Source organism: Primulina tabacum, chromosome 16 (genome assembly GCF_025594145.1).
Source record: "Primulina tabacum isolate GXHZ01 chromosome 16, ASM2559414v2, whole genome shotgun sequence".
NCBI classification, from domain to species: Eukaryota; Viridiplantae; Streptophyta; class Magnoliopsida; order Lamiales; family Gesneriaceae; genus Primulina; species Primulina tabacum.
Window position 1 is genome coordinate 31410649 of NC_134565.1, and position 24074 is coordinate 31434722.

A 24074-nucleotide genomic window follows, 5' to 3' on the forward strand; every position below is an offset into this window, starting at 1 on the left:
GTAATCGTAACATCATATCATAACATAATGACACTGCGATTTTTCACCTTTTAACGGTTTACTGACGTCAGTCCCTAAGTTTTAATCCTCTAAGGGGACGAGGCCATAAAACGGTTCTATCTCACCGTGAATGACCATATGTTGGAATTCCACCCATTTTCAGGGAGTCCTCACAGTGCAAAATATAACGTACCAAAATTTCATAAAACGTATAGACGGGAGACGGAGCTCGACCAAATCTTTAAAATCAAAAACCGAAAACTTCATAGGCATAAAACCGAAATTTAAATTTTTAAAAACAAGCCCACTTACAGTAATCGAATGCTAAGAAAACGTGGATGCTTGGCTTTGGAATTTAGATCGCTCCTCGCTCCTCGTCTGGGCAACGCTTCGGTTCGACTTTTAGGCTAATTTTGGGACGATATTTGGGCAGAGTTTGGCTAGGTGAGCTGCTGGAAATTCTCGAAATTTCGGCAAAGATTTTCGAGATTTTGGTGTGTTGTGGAGAGGGGGGGTAATGGCCTACTTATAGGGGAGGAGGATGAAGCTAATTATGGCACAAAAATCATGCTCAAGATTGGCATAAATCTTACAATATTTGACTCCAATTTCCTTGCCATTTTTGCTGATTTATTTTCCAATTTCGTGGGATTTAAATCCTTGATTTCCACCCTAATATTTTCGAAAATATGGTGGCTGGGGTAAAGATTTTTCTTTGTGCACAAGTTGATGATTATTTCCAATTTACCTTGTATGTTTCCTTGTATCCATATCTCACAATATCTTAGGCATAGAATTTCGAAAATTGCTTGCTTTAATCCTTTAGATCTTGTAGGATATCTCAATCTTGCCAATCTTCTTCCCCAAATTCGAAATCAAGCTTGTACAAGTGCATGTAATAATATCTTGACATCAAGGATTTCCATATCAAATATTCTCCAATATACATATCTTATTTTAATACCATAATCAAAGAAATCCTATGCTCTTAAATTTCCTTACAATGATTAATCATATGGTGGGAAAAATCGGTTCTCACATTTCTAAACCCGAAAATTTTAAAACAAATCAAAATAAATTTCTACCTAATCCTTGCCCTTTGGCATTGGTGAGTTAACAGCAGATAATTGGAATTAAAGAGAGAAGTACGGATAGAAAAGCTTCAACTTCGACAAACATCCGAATATTCGAGGTAAAATGCCAATGTAAATAATTGTGATCTTTTATCTTTTACATGTAAAAAGGTTGGAGACCCTCGTAATGCTTGCATAATAAAAATGCACAATCCTTTAAGTTTTCCAACTTTTATAGCGCTTAAAATTGGAAGGTGGGCTCGAAAAATAAAGGCTTCAACTTCCGGTCGACAGTTAGTTACAGATTTGTATACATATAAAGAACATAAATCATACTTACAAAAACAGCACAAATCATCAACGATATATTAGCTCCAACGTTGAAAATATCATGTTAAACATCTTGATGATATGTGTAGGATTAGCTGAATCCAATGTAGGAATGTTGTTTGATTAACCTTGACAAACGCTCATTAATGATGGAATAATCTAGCAAGAATGTCCGGTAACGAACGAACACAAAATTGGTGATGATAATCTGAAAAATTACTCTGTTTAGCTGGAAAATATTCTATGCGCTATGACTATAATTAATATAAGGTAGCAGCTTCCAGAGAGGTAGCTCAAGGTAATGTCTGGTTCGATAAGCCCATAGATTGCGCAACTTCCTTAGATGTAAACTTATCAGCTTGCTCCTGCCATCATATAGAACACGTTAGGTGAAATGAGACAACAAATCATTCATGTCTCCATGCATGGTATTCAAGTACATTGAAATACAATTTTAACCCAGACTACACATAAATTTACAACTGTGTTTTCTGTCTTATGCTCAAGTCACATTGCTGGTGGAAAAGAACATGGTATCACCTCAGCATCCAAATAGGAAACGATCGCTGATACTAACTTAACAAAAAGGACTATACATAAATTTACAACTGTGTTTTCTGTATTATGCTAAAGTCACATTGCTGGCGGAAAAGAACATGGTATCACCTCAACATCCAAATAGGAAACGATCGCTGATACTAACTTAACAAAAAGTATAAGTGCCTCGTGGAATAGCTGTGACAGTCATCAAATGCTATGCACATTTTATTCCCTTAGTCAGTAAAACGAATATCACAGAACAAATATTATTCATGACAGTTGATTTGAGTTCTTATATCCAATCATGTTGATTTTCTCCTTCAATCAGTTTTGTAAGATTGTAATCTTCGGAAAGTTAAAACATAAAGCCATCACATTCCTTCTCACAATCTCATAATCAAGCAGTAGAACCTTATGATCATTGTATTTTTGTTTTCTACTTATCAAACATTCCATCATGATTGAAAAATGAACATATTTTGGTACCTGAAGACGATGCAAGAGGTACATCAAGAAGAGATGCACAAATACCTGTCAACATTACCATACAGTGCCATTAGCCAAACGACATTTGGTGAATATGAACTACGATAAATGGACTTGGGTGTAAATGTGGAGTAGGTTTGAAGTCAACTTCCTCTGGCTTATGCAATAGAAATAAGTGCAATAATAGAATACAATATAGTACAGTGACATAGTTCAAATCGTCATCAGAACATCTGTCCTTGGTCTCATATTGATCATCAAGGCAAAAACTTACTTGAAAAATCTATCAATATCACAAAAAATTAAAATTACCTCAACAGAAGGGAATAAATAGCCTGTTTAAGTACATGACAAGCAACTTAAATTGTGATTAAACTGATCCTGTTCTCACCAGATAGAAAAGCAGGATAATTCGAGCAGTTGGATACCGCCAAAGAAATCTCGTGGCCCTGACAGCTCCAGAATCTAAAAGTTTAGCTGCCTTCTGCAACTGCATCTGATTGGTATTGTTACACACAATATAGTATTACAAGAAAGAGTTGTTGGAAATTAAACAAATTAAGTGTACCTGTAAACTGGCCGTAGCCATGTGGCGATGATGCAAGGGAAGAGACCTGAAGTAAAGAATATCAGCCAAAAAATTAATACACACACACACACACACACACAATTGCGTAGAAAGTACAAAAGATCTGGTATGCAGATTTAAAAATTTTATGACTTGATGATCTGTAAGATAAGGAAAATCTAAATTGAAAAACAGTTAACATAATCTCTAACTTTTAAACTCATATCGAGGCCCATAATTTATAGCAGGAATATGATAGAAGACTTTACATGTATCTATATCAGAATTTGAAAGTCCAAGAGTTTCAAGTAATGGAGAGTCAGGTTTTGCATGCCATTTGCACTTTTGCACTGAAGTTTCCTCAAGAAATTATCACCCCAAACATGTTTGGTAGTTTTTGGTGAATATCTGGTTGTTGATTTATGTTTCAAAATATAAAACAAGAATAAAATGTTTCAAGATCACATGAGAGTTTAAATTATGAAGACCCTGGTTCGAGCAAACAGATCTTTGGGAAAGATACAAAGGCAAAGTCTCATCTACTGAAGGTGAGACAGAACAATGCAGTAGCATCACGACACAGACTTCTGATTCAGACTTGTCAAATCATCACTTTATTATTCAATTGCTTCATAAGCATCCGGGATTAACAGCGGCGTTGCAACACAACAAAGAAATCTTGAATTCAGATATGAATTACAGTGGTCATTGTTTTTATGTGGAAAAAAAAAAAGAAATGATCAAGATACATGTCTAGGAAAAATTTCTACCGATTATGTTAACAAATGTTTGGACTACTGGTGGAACTGTTTAGGCTACTGGTGGAACTCACAGTGCACAAAATCTAAACAAGGGTCTTTATGTTTAAACAAGCATGCATCAGGAATGATTAAGAAAATGTACTCAAAAACAAAAATAGATGCCAAAGGCTTGAAGGCAAAACAATAAGTTATTTTCCCCATGGCCAGACATAGTTTGTAGTGAGTGTAGCAAGTCATCAATGCATGATGCAAGATATTACTAAGATACCACACTAACTAAAGGAAATCACAGCAAATGTATTTTATTCAAGAAAAATGATAGGTTTACTACTCCAGATTTACACATATCTGGGTTATGCAAGCTCAATGGATAGAAGATCTTCATAGGAGGAAAATCTTGTGACCAGAAGATGCAAGAACAAAACATAGTGGCTGGCAAGTGCAGAGAATGAATTTAGAACTATGGCAACAAGGATAATGTGATTTCTCATAGTTAAAGATGATGTCAAAAGATACAAATATCAAGTGGGATGGATCAATAAGAATATATTATGACAAGAAATCAGAAAAAAAAAAGCTTACAGTCCTATTCGCTACAACAGGATTAAAATATAGAAGTGGATGAATATTTCATCGAAGAAACTCTTGATAGTTTCCTTATGCACACTGGTGTTCAAATCAATTTTGTCCACACTGGGCACAACAATCAGGTGTTCTAGTAATTTGTTGATGCTGGACTCGACAACCAGTGGTGATCTAGTCAATTTTAGCCACTCTGGAAATGGATAATTTTTCCACAGTTTGACGAGAACAAAAATGGACCATAGTGTAGGTTATCTAACAATATATTGTGTCGTAATTAGGAGTTTTTCTAAGAAACGATCAATGATCATGTGAGCATAGTTAAAAATAAGATAGTTGTCAACATTTTCTTATTGGTTGGCTCTCTCTCCCTCCAGGACGAATAAAAAATAAATGATTCTTTCATCTTGGACTCAACACATTTTTTTCATAAGTTGCTGCATTCAGTGAGCATTTCAAAGGGGCACTAAGGGATTTCACTAATGCGAGTTACTTTAGAAGGATGGATCACTATCAGAATGCCATATCTTATGAATGTAAGATAAGTGAAATATGTGTAATGCAAAACCCAACTGCATCTTTTCAAATTAGAGGATAAAACCTGAATCACTCATAAACACCACAGGGAAATCAAGTAAGCAATCATGGTTATTAACTTTCTCCCTTCACAAATCAACACAAAAGACAATGTTTCATACAAAACGAACATGAGATGTAGTCAAGAAACAAATTATTTGTCACTCATATCGATATAATAGAACAACAGAAGGTGTGATAAAAATTCTACAAGTTTAGAATAGGATCACTTTAAACGAGAAAGCAAATAATTCAGATGCGCAGAAAAAGCTTAGTAAACCATACTCAAGTGCTTTCATGTCTGTGTCTTCTTCCCAAGAGGACGATGCTCGACGAGAAGTTCTGTTTCTTTCAGCTTCTAACTGATTTGATAAAGAAATTATGTGATAAAATGGGATTTCAGTTACATGAGAAACGGAGGGCTAAAATGATGGAATATATCCAGTAAATGAAAAACCAAGTTCAGACCCGCACTTCCTGTAGACGCTTTACTTCCTTTTCCAACTGAAATTCGGCTGCAGATTTTTCACTTGCCATAGTTTCGAGCTGTGTTTGCTTGTAGTACTGAAAAACATTTTTAATGTTCAACATCAAACAAGTTATGATGGATGATTGAATAAATGAATTAACAGTAAAATTAATGGTAAACAGATACCAATAAATCTGTTAGCTCGCGGTATCGTTCCTCGAGTTCTATGTGTTCCTGCTCAAACACATAACTTCGAGTTTAAACACGATGCAACATACATTGTGAAAATACAACAGATAGAAGAATTCATTATTTGAAAGAAGTGCTCAATACGAAGTAATTGAAAAGTAACTTACTACCCACATCTTGGTCTAACACCTATAATTAATCAAAAGAGCACATAAATTTTTCTGGTCATACCGTACATATAACATAAAAGTGGATTGTTAACTGAGGTGGGTGATAAATTCATTGCAAAACATACATAATTACTTTCATAGTGTGCCTATGGAACAAGAAAATAAGGACTTTAGGAAGAACTAAAGCTAAATGCAGTACAACTTCCATGATTAAACATACAATTGTAACCATGATTCAGTTCCGAAACTGTTAGGGGCCTGGAAGATAATCCAAAGCCCAACATAAGATTTGTTTACACTAGAAGGCCCAAGAGGCCCACTTAGGACATATCACGTGGGAAAGGGGAAATAAGAGGGAGGGAACGAGGGAGTCAGTTGGGTAGTTCATTTTTGTTTTCAAGTTGTTGCACTAGCTTGGCCAGAGGGATTTTACAGAGATTTCTCTGAGTTTTTCTACTATCAATATATCGTTTCATTTGATTCTCATCTTATTGGTTATTTTGCTAATTAATCAGTGAACCAGTATAACAAATTGGTCCGACCTCCCGCTCAGAAGCAATGGCTCTTACTCAGTCAGAAGCAAAGAACGAGGCTCTGGAGAAAACCGTTTAGGATATGCAGGTGGATATTTGTTCATTGACTAAAGTCTAAAACAGTGGCTAACATGGCGGAATCTCAGGAGAAAATGTTTGAATCACAAGCCTAGATGGAACAATGGGTTTTTGGGAAGGTAGTGGATGGTCGAGAGAAGATGGGTGGTCCTGAAGAGGGCCGGCGAGTCATTCAAGATGAAGCAGGGGGTGGTCAGGAGGAGGAAGGTCGAGGGTCTTGTAGGGATGAGAAAATTATGGGACGATGAGATGTGCTAGGCTCTACCACGCATCGAAATCCCTAGGTTTGAGCAATTCGAAGTGTTGTTGGCTCAGGTAGGTGATTTACTGGAGGACCGGTGTCTGGATATTTTCTCTGTGGTTTGAGGGAGGAGAAAAGCAAACGAATTGGAATACACGAGCCTCGAACTATAATGCAAGCAATGGATTTAGCCCGTGCGATTGAAAAAGAATTGATCGGTTATTAGAGCAACTATCGCCCTAGATTCCGTCAAAACAAGTTGATGGATCGATCACTAAGGGCCGGGGAGGAGATCAAGATAAGGGGATGCCCTCATTATGAGCCCATTTCAGGGGACTGCCCAAAACATGAAAGAACAGGGATTTATGTACAACAAAGATGCCTTAATCATAATTCGTATACAGGATCGAAAAAATCAGTGATCAGCGAGGGATCTTCCAACATGGATAAGGGGGGAAATCAAAGACAAAAATATGGCAAAATTGTTACGCATCAGGAGTAAAGGCATCGCCGAGAGAAGAGGCTATGTTTCCGATGCGATGAGCCCTATAGAGCGCCACATAAATATACGCAAAAGTCCCTCAGAGTGACGTTGATGGCGGAAGATGAAAGGGGACAGGTTGCAGAGCAAGGTAGTAACGGCAAGGAAAGTGACACTTTACACAACAAACAAAATTGTACGCTCGAATTACCATTATTTTCAGTATCGGGCTTTTCACAATCCCAAACCATGAAATTAATGGGACGAATGGATACGAAGGAGGTGGTTGTGATGATAGACAGTGGTGCTAGTCATAATTATGTATCGAAAAGGGTGGTCGACAAACAGGGATTGAAGTTCGATGAGTCAGTGACATTCGGGGTATTTTTGGGTGATGGAGATCGAGTTACATGCAAAAAGGTCTGCCCGAATCTGAGGGTAGACTTGGGGTGCGTAGGTTGGACATTGTGGGCTATTTGTTTGAGTTTGGGGGTGTGGATGTGATACTCGGGGTCTATTGGTTGCGGATGTTGGGCGAGGTAAGAGTAGATTGGGGCAAGATGCAGATGATATTTATGAAGGATAGGTAGGAGGCGGTGTTTTAAGGTGATCCAAAACTGCAAAGGTCAATGGTAATCGTTCAATTGCTAAAACATCGGAGGTTGAATTCTGCGCAGCCATGTTCTCTCTGAGTAATTATATGGAAAAGGAGGAGAAGAACAGGAGTTAAGGCAGCCAACAGCCCTTCATAAATCCCCAAGGTCTTCCACTGAATAGAGACCAGAATCATGCTATTCAGATTAAATCCGGATGTGGCCCAGTCCAAGTTCATCCATATCGATACGCACATTGCCAGAAAAATGAAATTGAGAAATTGGTAGCGGAGATGCTTGCTGTTGGGGTGATTCAACCGAGTCAAAGTCCATATTCAAGTCCTGTTATCTTGTTTAAGAAAAAAGATGGTAGCTGGAGGTTTTGCGTTGGTTATCGGGCATTGAATGAGATTACAATACCCGATAAATATCATATTCCTGTTATTGATTAGCTATTGGACGAATTATATGAAGCTGTTTACTTCTCGAAGTTGCATCTACGTTCGGGGTACCATCAAATCAGGGTACAGCCCGAATATGTCCCCAAAACAGCCTTTCAAACACATATGGGGCATTATGAGCGGGCTGATAAATGCACCCTCTATGTTTCAGGCCACTATGAATGAACTTGTGGAAGTTTGTGTTAATTTTTTTGATGACATTCTCATTTACAGCAAGGGGTGGGAAGCACATTTGAATCATATCCAGATCATCCTAGAGGTGATGTGTGGGGAAGGATTACTGTTAAAAAGAAATGCAGATTAGAGCACCCAGAAATTGAGTATTTGGGCTATATTATATGCGCGTCGGGGGTTTCTGTTGATCAACGGAAGGTGAAAGTGTACGAGCATGACCGAAACCAATAAACATCAAGGGAGTAAGGGGCTATGTTGCATGGATACGGGTACGAGTACCGTATCGAGTACGATACGGATACGGCGACACGTCAAATTTTGAAAATATAAGACACTATACGGCTAGGATACGACAATCATTAAAATATATATAAATATTATATATATTATTTATATGAATTTAGTATTGAAAAGTAAAAATTATAGAGATAGATGTAATATTTCATTAATCATAATATTTTAAGTACAAAATATTAAACGCAAAATCCATCTTAAGCAAGGAAAAAAAAATCAAACATCCATATCGGTTTCATCACCAACACTGCCTTCATCGGTAAATAAGACTGACTCCAATTCAGGTTCATCAAGAGACAAATTGGCAATTTCAAGGATAGCAACACCCTCTATGTCCGTGGAATCGAATGCATCCGCTCCAACATCCCACATCTTACTTTGTCCTTCACTATAATGTGGACTCCTCTTTGATAAAAGAGGAAGATTGTAGTGAACATACACCAAATCTTCCGCTCTTTGTGGTGTTATTTGTTTCTCTTCAAAATTATTACTTTCTCAGACGATTAAACGATACGAATGCAATTAAAATTTTATTTACATCACAAAAGTAAAAAACTTTGGATAATTCATTTTTAAAATTTATTTTGTTATGAAGTATATATTAGAAATCTTTACAGAACTTAAATACTTAATCAAACAGTTCTTAAATTAGTTAATCCAACTGAACGAAGCAAACACTTCTAAGCCTCTTTCTTACAAATAATGTTATAACATTAAACTCTTTTGTGATGCATGAAAATTATTTTCCAAAAGTAAAACAAGAGATGGAAAACTCTCTGTATAGCCAAGAGATTTTCAAAAAAATAAAAAATAATTTAAAGTTAATTTGTTTATGGTAAGAAAGATGCAAAAAAGATTCTTATCCTCTTGGCTGCAGGCAGGCGGCAACGACATTTGCAGGCGGCGGCGGCGGCAGAAAGAGAGAAGAAGAGCGACACAATTGAATTGAGACTTGAGAGCCGCTTGAGTAGAAATAGAATGAAAGAGACGGACAAATGTATTTAGGGATTTAAAAGCCCAACCAAATTTATTTTAAATTATTTTCCTTTTAGTCCTTAGAAATTTTAATTTTTTTTAATTAACCCTTAACTTTTAAATATTTGCAATTTTGCCCAAATGTATCCGAAAAACGTATCCACACCGTATCCATGGCATGTCCTCGCCGTGTCCAAAACGTATCCGTCTGGTCAACCCTAAACAAATTCAACGAAACGGATTTCGAGGTATCCAACATGCGTATCCGCGTGTCGTATCTGTATCCGTGTCGCATCCGTATCTGATACTTCAAAATTTTTTTTTAAGGTATCCGTGCTACATAGGTAAGGGGTTTTTTAGGGTAGAGGAAGTTAATCAAGCTATATGAGAGCATTGTTATGAAAGGCGAGCGCTTGGCTGCGCCTAGGCGACAGGCGCAGCCAGGCGCACCTGTTGCGCCTGGGTCGCAAGCCATTAAACAGGCGCGTGCCTAAGGTGCGCCTCGGCGCAGGCGCGCCGCGGCAGAAAGGCGCGCGCCTGTGCGCTTTGGTGTTATACGCTGCAATTAACTATATATAACTCAAGCCCATAAAATTTAAAGCCCAATAACAAATAAAAGCCCTTTTTAGTGTTTTAAAAAAGCCCTACAATCTAATGTGCGTTATTTTTCTTACTGTTCTTTCAAATTCTTTCTGGACTGCGCAGCAGTGGCCTTTATCTACGCTGAAACTCTCTACGTCTCTGTATCCTTAACGTAATTATGTTCTTTTTGTGCCTACTGCCTTGTGGATTACAAAGTCTCTACGTCTGTATCCTTCACCTAATTCTGTTCTTTTTGTGCCTTCACCTATTTCTATTCTTTTTGTGCCTTGGGGAGGATGAAGATGAATTTGATGATTTAGATTTTTGAAGTTTTTTGGTTAATATATTATGATGCACTTACGACTTACTAATGAATTTTAGATGATTAGAGTTTGTTTTTTTTGCTATGATTTATGCTACATTATCTACTAATGAATTTTTATTTATATTATTTTTTTATCTTTGTCAAAGTATTTAATTTAAATCGTATAAAATATTTTATATATGTTGAATTTTAAAATTTGTGTCATATGCACCTTACTTCGATAAAGCGTGCGCTTCGCCTTGCGCCTCAGACCCCAAGACACCCTAGCGCTTTAGTGCGCCTTGCGCCCCAAATAACTATGTATGAGAGAATCCTTTACTAAAGAAAATTCTAAAAAAATTACAACAATTTGCTGTGAAGTGGGCTTATGCACTGGTTAATGGGAGTTTATTACAAAAGGGCAAATTAGTCTTACCAAAGGGATCTAAACGGGTCAACACAGTGTTGGAAGAACGTCACCTTACCCCAATGGTGATCATTCAGGGGCATTGCGAACATTGAAGCGGGTGTGTCAGGGAAATTCTATTGGGTGGGCATGAAAAAAGATGTGGTTAAGATGGTGGCTGAGTGAGATTTGCCAAAAACACAAGTACCAAGCAACTAAAGCAGCAGGATTGTTACAGCCTCTACCTATACCCGGTGCTATCTGGGATAATATCTCGATGGATTTCATCGTGGGGTTACCTACATCAAAGGGCTATGAGGTATTGATGGTGATGGTGGACAGTATGGGTGTCTCAGAAATTGCTCCTCGATATTACGGTCCATTCAAAGTGTTGGAGAAGGTGGGCAATGTGGCATACAAGTTACAGCTACCAACAAGATCAAGAATACACCCCGTGTTTCACGAGTCATTGTTAAAAAAGGCATTGGGAGTGTGTCAGCCACCACAGGAGCTACCAAGAGGACTAGAAATAGTCCTTCTCAAGGGGTTAGAATCAGGTAAAGTGCTATCTACCAGGTACACAAAAGCAGGAAATGAGGAGAAGTTATAGGTACTCATTGAACGGAAAAACAGAACTGAAGAGGCAACATGGGAAGATGCAGCGGAAGTTTCAACTCAATTTCCAGACTTTAGTCTTGAGAACAAGGCTAATTTAGAGGGGGAAGGTACCGAATCCCCCGCTGGTCATCGGGGACCGAGTAGTAAGGCCATGATATGCAGGGGAAAAAATCACTCATCCTTCCATTGGGGATAGGTGGACGAACGACAACTCCAAACGTCACACATCCGCTGCCTACCTACCATTTAGGAGACACCAGCGAGATCCAGCTAAGGTAAGGCCGTGTCACGGGTCAGTTTCGGGGCGGAGAGTGAAGAGAGACCAAAAGAATGATTCAATTGTATCAATGAGCTTTTTCAGTCCAAAACTAAGAATCAATGGTCTATCCATGAACAAATATCTTTTCAATTTCTATATCTAGGGCTCTATACATCTGGAAGATAATGCAAAGCCCGGCGTAAGATTTGTTTACACCAGAAGGCCCAACAGGCCCACTTAGGACATATCACCCACTTATGACATATCATGTGGGAAGGGAGGAATAAGAGGGAGAGAACGAGGGAGTTAGTTGGGCAGTTCATCTTGCACTAGCTAGGTTAGGGGGATTTTACGGAGATTTCTCTGGGTTTATCTTCTATCAATATATATATATATATATATATAAGAAACGATATCTTATTAATAATAAAGTGTCAAATGAAGAACTACACCAGACTTTAATTTTTAATGATAAACAAAAGCCCAATCTCTCAATACATCAAATATGGAAACATTCTTGAAATCTTCATGAGTTCCAATCCACAAAGCCACCGCTATCTTTATTCTTTCCCGGCATTGTTCTCGTGTTTCCTCCTTGTCTTCAAAAATTCTTCTGTTCTTTTGATTCTTCTATGTTATCGGTTATTTTGCTATCTAATCAGTGAACCAACATAACAGAAACTGCATAATCAATGGTGATTTGCACAAAAAAGTCATTGATTATCAACATCAGCTAAAGTACACATGAAACCTCCACAAACTTTTGCCAGTTATTAGAATAGTAAAATAAATTAGTGTCCCAGTAGATTTTGCACTATATTTAACTTCACCGACATTTCCTATATCTAAGATATGACCCTTGCCTCGTTCAGTTTTCACATTAATATTATCCATCTCTAGCAATAGAATAACCCACAATATATTGTAATAACATTCTAATACAATATACGATATATTTGGTATTTCAATACTCTATATGCTAATAAAAAATTTCCAATACATTCTTATATAATATAACTTAATTAATTAAAAAATATTAACTTCAGAAAACAAAGCCGAACATGTCGTATCCTCCAACACAATTTTTAAGAACAAATCCCAAAAGACAATGCATCATAAATAATATAATCACTACAGATTTTCCACATCCAAAGATTTGGACATATTCTGGATTGAGAATTTAACTATAAAGAGTACAACCAAAAAGGAGAACCATATTACTAGATAAGCCCATGAATCACTGCAGTTATATAGATTGACCTGTTAGAAATTCAGAGGACATTATGTTTACAGTTTTTGCACGCTTCTTTACATGTAGGCTGTCATTTTTATAAGAATTTCAGAAATTTAATTACAAAGAAGATACATTACAGTTTTAAAAAAATAAAAACCATCATCCGAGATTACTTTAAGCAAATAAATCTTCCAAAAATAAATGATATAAATGAGGCAACCTGACGTGAGTAGTGCTCGGCATCCCTCTTCATTGCAGCCATTTCGACCCTCATCTTTTGAACTTCAGCCTGTGAGATACAAGATTTCTTTTTTTTTTTTGATAGGAAACATTATATATTATTATTCATTTAAGTGAGATACAAGATTTCAGTCCTTGATAAAACCAATATGCCACCAAATGATCTTTTTTGTATAGATCTTACAACCTCCACACATTGTATAAGGGTGTATTCACGCAGAGAGAACAATTAAAAGCAAGATCGACTTGCCTCCATTGAAGAAAGCTTGCCCTCTGCCTCTCTTTGACCATAACGGGCACGCTCCACTTCCTCCTGCCATGCCTGCACCTTCATATTCAAAACATGAAATCAAGAAGGAGCAATACATAACTTACTTTGGCTTTGCTACAAAGATCACATTTTTCCACTGCACGTCTGCACCTTTTGCATATCATCTCGAAACATCACAAAGGCTTTTACTTGTTTTTGATAAACCTTATGTATGTGATCGGGGGTGCCTACTTTAGGTTAACAGTTCCATATATTTTCTTAAACATTGTATCTAACAGCATCCACTGAGGATGTCTAAAGCATCTCATTGCCGACCTTCGTTCTGAATTCTATAAGTTGGTGCCACCTTGAGTTGCTAAAAAATATGCCAAGTTCTTGTTATCCATTCTCGTTTTACAATAAACCCCAATGTTATCATGCCAACTGCATTCAACTCATATGCACAGATTTTTTTAAAACTCATAATTGGCAACATACAGCATGATTGATCTTATAGAAGCTCGACAAAAACTACAATCTGTTATTTGACATTCAACCATGGTACTAATCCAATGGACCCGACCAATTAATCTTCTGAACAACATTGTCTCCTGTTCTGTTAAAAATATATATATAGTTTGCTGTTCCGTTCCACAGTCAAGGAGCCTAACAACTGAGGTCCAACAGGGTATGCCCATTCACAGAAATACATAGATATGCATATGTAAATAAAGATATCTATACACACACACACACACACACACGGAGTTATAACAGAAAAGACAACTAATATTACCTATCTCAACAAAAGAAAGCTAGGAAGGGGACAGAGGGATGAGAAATAAAAAAAATTATGAAACTACAAAGCCCAACTCATAGAGACAGACAGAATATATATAAAGAGACAGAAGCATCAAGAAAATAATGATGGTCGGCTCCAATGGAGAACGGGACCGCAAACAATGTTTTTTTAAAAATATGGTCGATGCATGTATTTTGAACTACAGCATCTCAGACAAATATTTGATTTCTCTATTTTATGTAGTAAGAAAAATTCTCATTTTTTGTTCTTTTATTTTAGCACCTGGATCGCTTGATTGGCATCTTCAGGGGACTTCTTTTGACCACGGCGAACACGAGCTTCCACATCTTGCAGTTCTTCATTTAATGATGCACACTCAACCTGGTGAAGTAAGGAAAACATTTAATAATGTTATCAATATCCTTCATGCAATTCTTCTTTCAATCTGAAGAGAGATGGGAATGGGTTGGTGGAGAGTACACAGAAGGGTAGAGACATCAACTCTTTCAAGAAAGAAAAGTATTACCTCAAGTAGTGCAACCTTCTGCTCAAACTCTGCTGCCTTTGCAGCTCTATCATCTGCTGTTCTCTGCACAAGTAATGTATGTGAATATTAATGATTAACTATCCACGTACAATGAGTGCCACTTTTGAACAATGGACTTTTTTTATTACTTATTTGATTCTTGTTTCTGTGTTTAAAGTAGTTCTTTCATTAAACCAAATACAAATAGATGTTTGTTTCAAACTAAAAAGGTTTATTGATTAGAAGCATAAAGACTCGAACATGGTATATGATTTTCAAAATAACGCAATGGGCACTGAATTAACTTTATCTAGATAACATTTTTAATAAAATAAAATCACCAATAATTCATCAAATTATAGTAATAAACAAATTCATATTTAGATATAATAATAAATAAATTAATTTAATGAGATATAACAAACAAATAATTGGTTTAAGTAACATTTACACAATTATTTAATCAGATAAAATATTAAGAATAATAGGGAGCATGTAATTATAGCGAATGAAATAGGGAGCAGGTTAAGACAAAAAACTACAGGGAGTTAAAAAATATGCGTCCGCTCGTTACCTGGATTTTGGCTAATGCTGTGGATGCCTCAATTGCTTTCTGTCCCAATTCAACTTCCCTTTCTCTAGCAGCCTAAATCATCATTGAAATCAAAGCAAATAATATCTGGAAGCAATGAGAAAGAAACCAGACAGCAAAAAATGAATTCATAAGAAACACACATCCAAGGAAGTAAATTAAATGAATTTCCATACACTAACCTGCTTGAAAGCGTTATGGGCAGCATGCTCTTCTTCAGCTCTCCGTTCAGCGGCAGCCAGTTCCTCCCTCAAAGCCTGATGTCGCACCAACCTTAACGACATTATTATTCTACTATAACCAGAATCCTTACACAATAAGGAACAAAGGGCTTACTTGCATCATCCTTGTTTCAGTTAGTTCTCTATTTCTTATCATCGACTCCATGTTTGCCTGAAATTTTAAATAAGTAAAATCAGAAAGGAAAAAAACGCTTCTCTATATCTTTCCGAGGACAATGGACATCCTCTACAGGAGGAAATTATAAAGACCAAAAACAAAGAAAATATGCCATTTTCAGGAATCAAGTTAGCATCTCACAAAAAAATTGGTGCAGGTTTCTTGGGTTCTCCATTATTTCCAATCCAAAAGTTCTGAATGTCATTTTCAGAAGATTTTTAGAACGCTTGTTTGGCAAGAGACATTTAGTAATTGATTTTGGAAGCTGAAAACAAATCAACGATGAGCTTTTGAGTGATATAAACCTCCTGAGAGCCCAAATAAATCATGCCCTTCATTTCCTTTATCACCTTTTTTGGTAAGTTAGTATAAGATGCATCTCTTGCTCAAAGACCAAATTCGATTAAAACCAATTACTTTAACAAAAACGTGAATAATGATAATAAGCATCCACTGAATGTCTAATGACCTGGAGTGATGCAGAATTTCCTTCGGATAGAGCAGCTTGCTTCTTCAGTGCATCAACAGAGCTCGCAAGGGCCTCAATTTCAGCATTCTTTGCAGCTAATGCTTCAACCATGTTGGACCCCGCTCTGCTCACCTCACTTTTGGATGCAGATAGATCTTTCTGAAGTTGTTTTATCCGAGCCTCGTATGATTTACTCAATTCTCTCTGTCACGGTAGAGCATAACCAAATGAACGCCTATTTTTCCGATGACATACTTGCCAAGGTTATTTAAATTTTTTATTTAGATCGTGTACAAGGGCCAGCTCGTTGTTCACCTCTGCCATGAGAAGCTCTTCCAATTGAGTATTTTCAGATTTATACTCTTGAAGGCGTGATGAAAGTCCAGCGCAAACCTAGTAATAATAACATTAAGCTTAATGACAAGCAGAAAAAAGAATGAGCACAATTTACAAAGAAAAAGGTACTCTTTGCCTTAAAAAATGGATCTTGATTAATTTGGTACAAACAAATGGTTTGAAGTACTTCGAACTGGAAGAATATCTATCCATGCCAAGGTTTTCCTATGTTAGCATAACCAAATTCATGCATCAATGAACAATTAGCCAAAAATATTGTAAAGAAAACAGAGATCAATTCAAGCTTCCCTTTCTTGGCCAAGATAAATAAATTGAAGTATTCAGAAGGTCAAATTTATTATGCAGAATAGAAATTTCATATATCTTTTCTATCTTCAGAAAATATATAACTACATGGTTATATAGAAATCTTAGATAATGATCACAATCTTTCTAATTTACGCTATGAATCACACAATAAAATACAAACCAATATATAACTTTGAACACTCCTCCTCAAGCTGGGGAATAGATGTTTCCATTCCCACCTTGGAGATAATGTTTTGGAAGTTTGAACTACTCAATCCTTTATTAAGTACATCTGCCAGCTGGTCATGCGTAGACACATATGGTGTACAAATGAACCCACTTTCTAGTTTTTCTTTAATGAAATGTCTATCAATTTTGATATGTTTTGTTTGACCATGTTGAACTGGATTGTGAGCTATGATAATTGTAGCTTTATTGTTAAAGTAAAGATCCATTGGGTCATCCCACTTAATCTTCAAATCATCTAAGACGATCTTTATCAACAGTAGTTCACACACTCCGTTTGCAAATTCAACATCTGCACTAGATCGTGCTACCACCCTTTGTTTCTTACTTATCCATGTCAATAGATTCTCACCAAGAAAGGCACAATACCTTGAGTTGATCTTCTATCAATAATAGATCCGGCATAATCAGCATCTGTGTAGCCTTCAAGAAACAATTTGTCACTTCGTTTAAACAATATACCTTTTTCTTGGTATTTCTTTGAGGTATATGAACTTCTTTGGGGTCTTGCATGAACTGGCTAATTATATCCACTGCATAAGCTATGTTCGGTCGTGTATGAGATAAATAAATGAGTCTCCCAACTAGTCATTGATACATTCCCTTATCTATTGCAGCATCTTCTTCTGCCTTTCCTAACTTTATATTTGGGTCAATAGGAGTGCTAGCTTGTTTGCATGTTGCCTGGCCTGTTTCTTTGAGAAGATCTGTTACATACTTTTGTTGGGAGATGAAAATACCCTGTCTAGAGTGAGTTACTTAAATGCCAAGAAATATTTCAGCTGTCCCCAATGCTTTAATTTCAAATTCTTTTGTCAATCGCAGCCTTAGAGCTTCTTTCTCTTTATCATCATCTTTTGTTACAATAATATCGACATATACCAAGAGGGCTGTGATTTTTCCTGAAGATGGGTGTTTAATATACAATGTATGCTCTCCTTGGCTTTGTTTATACCCAATAGCAAACATAACTCTCGCAAATCTGCCAAACCAAGATCGTGGTGATTGCTGAAGTCCATACAAAGCTTTCTTAAGCTTACACATTGTATCAACAAAAGGAATTTTTTACATCAAATTGTTGCAATTCCCACCCATAAGTAGCTGCTAATGATAATATTATTCTAGCAATATTCATCTTTGCAACCAGAACAAAAGTTTTCTAAATAATCGATGCCGTAAGTTTGAGTACAAGCCATTCCCTATAGTTTTCCAATAATCCATCAGCCCTATACTTCAGAATATAAACCCATCATTTTCTCTAATGTGCTAAGTTCCTCATTCATAGCTTGTTTCCATTTTTGGATAAAACCTCATATACATTTTTGTGAATATCAATGGTATTTAGGTTAACAAGGAAGGCTCTATGGGAAGGTGAAAATTGCTTGAAGGATAGAAAATTAGAAAGTGGGTACGTAGGTCGTTTAGTGCACTCATGGGTTTCATTTTCAGTTTCAGCCTGCAATGAAGGGTCAAAAGTTGTTACCTCATGTGATTGATCTAGGCTGGATGTTGGACAGTGTAGAGATCCAGGAGCAGCCATCTTCTTCCTTGCATACACCTTACCTTTACCAAACTTATTATTCTCAAAATTAGATTTTTCAAGCACGATTGGTTCAGGCATAGAGGCTGATTTTTCAGAATCTGTTAAGCTGGAATTAGGCAATACGGATAATCTAGTGGAAAGGACAGGTGTTAACTCAAGTAAGAGTTCCCCATCCTTATCTTCAAGTACTGAATTCTCCCCCTGAAGATAAGGTATGGTAAAGTAAGATTCGTCTTCAATGAAAGTAACATCTAGAGAGACATAAAATTTCTTTGATGGGGTTGGTAACACTTACACCCTTTTTGAGTTGAAGAATATCCCACAAAGACACATTTCAATGCTCTTGGGTCCAATTTCCCCCTTGTTTTGTCCATGAATATGGACAAATGAGACACTTCCGAAAATTCATGGAACGAGATTATTTGTGATACGAAGATATGGATAAAAGGTTGAGAATGTTTCCATTGGATTTTTGAGCCCCAAGACTCGGGTAGGTAAACGATTTATAAGGTGAACATGTGTAAGAACGGCTTCCCCCAAAAGGATTTTGGCAGCCCTTTTTGAAATAACAAGGCTCTTGTGGATGTGTGGTGTATATAAACGGAAGGATCGTGAACTATCCCTTCTTTTTCAAAGTAATGAGTAAAGACATTATTGAAGTAATCCTTGGCATTATCAAACCCAATTCTCTTTATATGAGCCCCATATTTATTTTTAACATGGAACAAAATCCAAACTCGAGTACAATCATCGATGAAACCATCTTGCCCAAGAAATATTATGTACAATAGAAGGACCTCAAATATCTTTGTAAATGAGATAAAAATAAATAGATGGCGGGGGGATTCTTCCTTTAGAGATCTTTACCCGTCTTTATTTCAGCTTTCCGTAGTTCATAATATGCCTCTATCCTATTTTGCTCACTTTGACAATTCGTCGTCTTCCCAATCATGGGACTTGCATTTTCGAAGGGTTTTGAGGGATGAGGAGTCATTAGTTTGACTGAGTTATTAGGTGAGTTAATAGAATAGGTTGATGGAAGGGATAGATTATATCCGAGTGTGGAGCGGGGATCCTTCTGGATTTTTCTCAGTTAAATCTTTTTTTGCGCCATTCTTTGCCGACAGTAGCTTTCCCGTTTTTCCCTATTTCTATGTTATTTGGAAGGTTCCAGTTCCAACAAAGATCCAGGTATTCTCGTAGACATCGATTCTGGGTATGTTGCCGACCTCGGAGATGATGCAAAAGAAGTGGCTCTCATGTGCTATGTGCCCAAATTGGTGTGTGTTGTGTCGGAATGAGAGGGAAACACAGGACCATATGCTCATTCATTGTGCATTCACGAACGGCTTGTGAGCTAGAGCTTTGAAATAATTGGGTTTGGTTTGGGTGATGCCGAAGTCAACGAAAGATTTATTCTCTGTTAATTCTTTTTATTGCTCTTTCTTCCCTATTTCCAACTTTCCATTATTCGATTTCTTTAATACCATTTGGAAAGTACATGTCCCACAAAAGATTAAGATTTTCTCGTGGATCGTGGCCTTGGGGAAGTTGCCTACGTGTGATTCAGTGCAAACAAGGTGGAAGAATTGTGTTTTAAGACTGCAGTGGTGTTGCTTGTGTCGAGAGCACGAGGAGAATCAAGATCATATACTTCTACACTGCTCCTTCACCACAAGGATTTGGATTGAAGTTTGCAACGAGCTGGGAATACAATGGGTTATGCCGAGGCATGCTAAAGATCTCTTTCATTTGAATTCAGGGTGCACATTCAACAAAAAATACAGCGAATTCTGGTACATGATCATTCACGGCATATATTGGTCCATTTGGTTGGAGAGAAATCGCAGAATTTTTGAAGACGAATCGGACTCTGTTGACCAAGTATGGGAAAACATCAAATTTAGAGTCGCATCTTGGACAACTGCCTTGCAAAAGTTCAACCATTTATGCATTTCAGATTTAGTGAGGGACTTGAAATTTATTTGGTCATGAAAACTGTCTCCTTGTAATTCTGGTGTATTTTCAAGTTAATGTTGCTGTAATGTTGTCGTGGAATGCTCATCCACGCACAAATTGTACTATCCAAGTATTATAATAAAATTAGTTTTCTTTAGAAAAAAAAAATAATAAGTTGTACACAGTTATCTGACAAATAAATGTATTTAAGCATCTTCCCGATAACATTCACAATCAGCTGCTCTTAGCTTAGGAATATAGTTGAGAGAATTTTGTCCTTGAGCACAATGCACAGTCTGTTCAAACCTACATTTTGTAAAGCTATATTGCACCTTTTTTTATATAGGTTCTGTCACACCTATTTAGTTCCATATGATATGTGGTTTCATTATTTAATACCCATACCTCACAAGCATCTGTCTCAAAAAGAAGAGGGAAAAAACAGTAAATTTGCCTCTTGTAACATCCAATTTAAACATAATAGCTGTAATCTCTCTTTTTTATATACCTAGGACCAGACAACAGTTACTAAATAATTATCCTAGATGCAGGTCGTAAATGCAAATTTTAATACAGAGCACGTCCTTGTTTCATCGTGTTTCATAAAATATTTACGATTTCCGAAATGAGAAAATAGAAAAAAGATGACAAAACCTGTCGAGTTTGTTTTAAAAAGTAAAAAAAAACAAAAGATGCTAACATTCTAATGCATTATATCTGACCAGGCAGGGAATGTATAAAAACTGCTTACCCGGGCTAGCCTAGCTTCTTTTGATTGACCTGTTGAAATTGCAGTTTCAAGTAATCCTTGAGCCTGTTGAACTGAAAAAATTACTCAACAAAACAACTATTCTAACAATTAGAAGATCCTAAAGTTGAAAAGGGACCAAAAAATTTCCTGCTCAAGCATACTTTACCTCATCTAGTTGCTCTGTAATAGTTTCTTGTTCTTGATTATTATTTCCTTGATTACCAGGTTCAGTCACTAAAGCCACATCCTTTGACTGAGCATTAGATATACTAGGGGTATTTTCATTTAGAGTTTGAGATTCTGAAAATTCAATATTTCTATATGACCCTTCATTTTCCTCCGTCGTATTTTGATTGGAGTCAACCGGAGCTTTTCTATTCCCAATCTCAACAAATTTGGAAGAATTTGATGGATTTCTTATATCTGCAAAATCTTCCATCCTGAGATTGCCATTTGAATTTGAAGCCACTGATTCCACATTAGAAGAATTTTCTGCTACGGAATGACCATCAACTGATTTTATTGCATCATTAGATATCATTCCAGATATAGAAGTGTCAGTTATGGGACTTTCTGTATCGACAGTTTTTCGCTCACTGCTGTCAACTTTGCCAATGGAAATAAATGAATTACTCCCGTGATTTTGAACAGAAGGCACGGAAATATTCCCATCAGATTCTGCATGTGATTCAGATGTTTCAGGGGTGGCCTGCTCCTGTAAATTACTTACAGATGCTGGATCTTCTTTGGCAGAACGCTTCCTCTGGGATTATATCAACATAAGAGCTGTGGTGTCTGAGATGACAGATAGATCTATGAAAAATCTAATGGTAAATGGCAGGAGAAAGTACCTGTGTTTTAGACCTCGTCCTCTTTCCTTGAGAAGCACGTTCATTGGAACCTGTAAAGGGGAAAAGAAACAAAACACCAAGAGGCACCTTTTCAACTCGATTCAAATAATTTTTTTTCCAGAAGAAAATTCCTTGTTAATAATCTCAATTTAACTATGTATATCGAATCTTATCAATTTAAGATAACTGTGATGCTTCCCTTGAGAAAGAGAGATAAGGTGCTTGTTTACCAATGTCTTGATGAGTTGAATTTCTATGTAACTCATTTTGCATAGGTATGTACAAAACTTTGTTACTTCTCCTCGATTCTAAATTGGGATATTTTAAGTTCTGCTTATCTTTTAAACAGTGACTTTTTAATTCATAAGAAAACAGAGATAATAGGCCACTTGTGGAGTTCTATGCTTTATGGTTTAGCGCTTACCAGTTCTTATTTTGCACAAGCATGATTTGAAGCACTATGACGTAACACTATATTTTTGCTGCATTTTGTTTGATCTACCCATCTATCTTTTTCACTTTTTTTAAAGTCAAAAAAATAACCAACCAAATTAATGGCTACCCAATCTCACGCAGTTAGTTAAAATATTGACAGCAAAATGAACTCAAACATCCAGATATTTCGTAAAACCTTTTGCTGCAGGTATTGAAAACAGTAATAAGAAAACTCATTACATGTATCTGCACTACCTCTAAATTTTCTAACTTCTTAGAAATTATTTATTAGAATTTGAGAAGTTGGGGATTTTGCATTATAAATTATGTGATGTTATATGATAAATAAATGTTATATGATTTTCTGGAGGGATTAATCCAATATCAGTACAAAGTCAGAGGCTGAATCTTTGTGAGAAATCCATGACCTTCAACTGGAGAGGCCTTTGCTAGAATGATAGGAACACATAATGATGTTGCGAAACAGTAAGGACTTAAAATCTGTCATGGCTTTGGCGAAAGATGAATTAAAATTACTACTTTCTTCACTAGGGACAATCTAGTTCAAAGTAATTGTCTGTGATTGACCAGTAATAATTATGTCATAAAAGAGAGTTGTAAATTCTCAAAGACAGTGTAATAATTCTGTCATAAAAGAGAGATGTAAATTCTCAAACACATACCTGAGGTAGTAACAGGCAGCTCGTCCAATTGCTCACCAACCACAAGCTTTGCCCTACGGTCCACTACTTCAAATAAATCTAGCACAAGATTCTTACACGAATTATCAAACCTAAACATTATAAGGTTCATCACGATATTTTGATTCAATGAACAAGCCTTCGGCATGATTTTAACAAATAAACAATTCAACAAACTACAAAATTTTCCCCTTCAGTAAAACTAAGTTCGCAGCCCTTAGGAACGAGTTCAAATGCGTGCGATAATGTTCACGTGTCTACATTTCCAAACAATCATACGACAGGAAAACAAACGGTATATCAAAGTTTTACTTGCTCAGAGTCGCAAGAAACGCTAAAATCAGATCAAATCATATTCCAGAACAGCGCAAAGGAAGAGAATCGTACCTTCAGCCGCTTTCAGCCACGATGCCATCGAATCACCTTATTCCTGAAACGTAAACGTCCTGCACTTTCGAATCATCGAATAAAGACGCAGATCAAATCAACATGTGATCTTGTTATGAACGATCGCATGGCAAGTTTTTGGGGATGAATGAGATGATATCCGTAAATAATTTGAGGATTAATGTTGAAATGAAATGGTATGAAGAATGACTCGTGGATTTAACGTTCAGTGTATCGCTGTCAGTTGTTGGTTAGAAGCTGTGTGTGATACAAGCAACGGGACGACAACGATACGCCGTCG

The 24074-nt window shown here is 36.6% G+C and overlaps 1 protein-coding gene across 8 annotated transcripts; it reads right to left on the minus strand.

Annotated features, from left to right (window-relative positions):
* Positions 1-1418: 1418 nt before the first annotated feature.
* On the minus strand, positions 1419-24047 carry LOC142530056 (golgin candidate 1-like). 8 transcript variants are annotated; one of them, XM_075635811.1, is made up of 21 exons: positions 23774-24047; positions 23369-23446; positions 22251-22300; positions 21566-22162; positions 21400-21462; positions 16571-16648; positions 16256-16459; positions 15724-15780; positions 15570-15644; positions 15370-15441; positions 14796-14858; positions 14552-14650; positions 13468-13539; positions 13198-13266; positions 5572-5619; positions 5385-5480; positions 5202-5278; positions 2998-3043; positions 2821-2925; positions 2430-2474; positions 1419-1768 (listed from the first exon to the last, which is right to left on the minus strand). In XM_075635811.1, the coding sequence occupies exons 1-21, from the start codon at positions 23799-23801 to the stop codon at positions 1697-1699; spliced, it is 2094 nt and encodes a 697-aa protein (XP_075491926.1). In that variant the 5' UTR covers positions 23802-24047; the 3' UTR covers positions 1419-1696. The 8 variants fall into 8 exon arrangements, with proteins under 8 accessions (XP_075491926.1, XP_075491927.1, XP_075491929.1 ...); XM_075635812.1 differs by having other exon boundaries at positions 5391-5480; positions 13468-13545; XM_075635814.1 differs by having other exon boundaries at positions 2821-2919; positions 5391-5480; positions 13468-13545; positions 23774-24046.
* Between the last annotated feature and the right edge of the window lie 27 nt (positions 24048-24074).

Coding starts and splice junctions, on each gene's coding strand:
- LOC142530056 (XM_075635809.1), bottom strand. CDS start 23,801: ATGGCATCGTGGCTGAAAGCGGCTGAAG. Junction 16,649..21,399: donor AAGAAGCTAGGCTAGCCCGG/GTAAGCAGTTTT, acceptor TATTATTACTAG/GTTTGCGCTGGACTTTCATC. Junction 2,475..2,820: donor TTATCCTGCTTTTCTATCTG/GTGAGAACAGGA, acceptor TAATGTTGACAG/GTATTTGTGCATCTCTTCTT.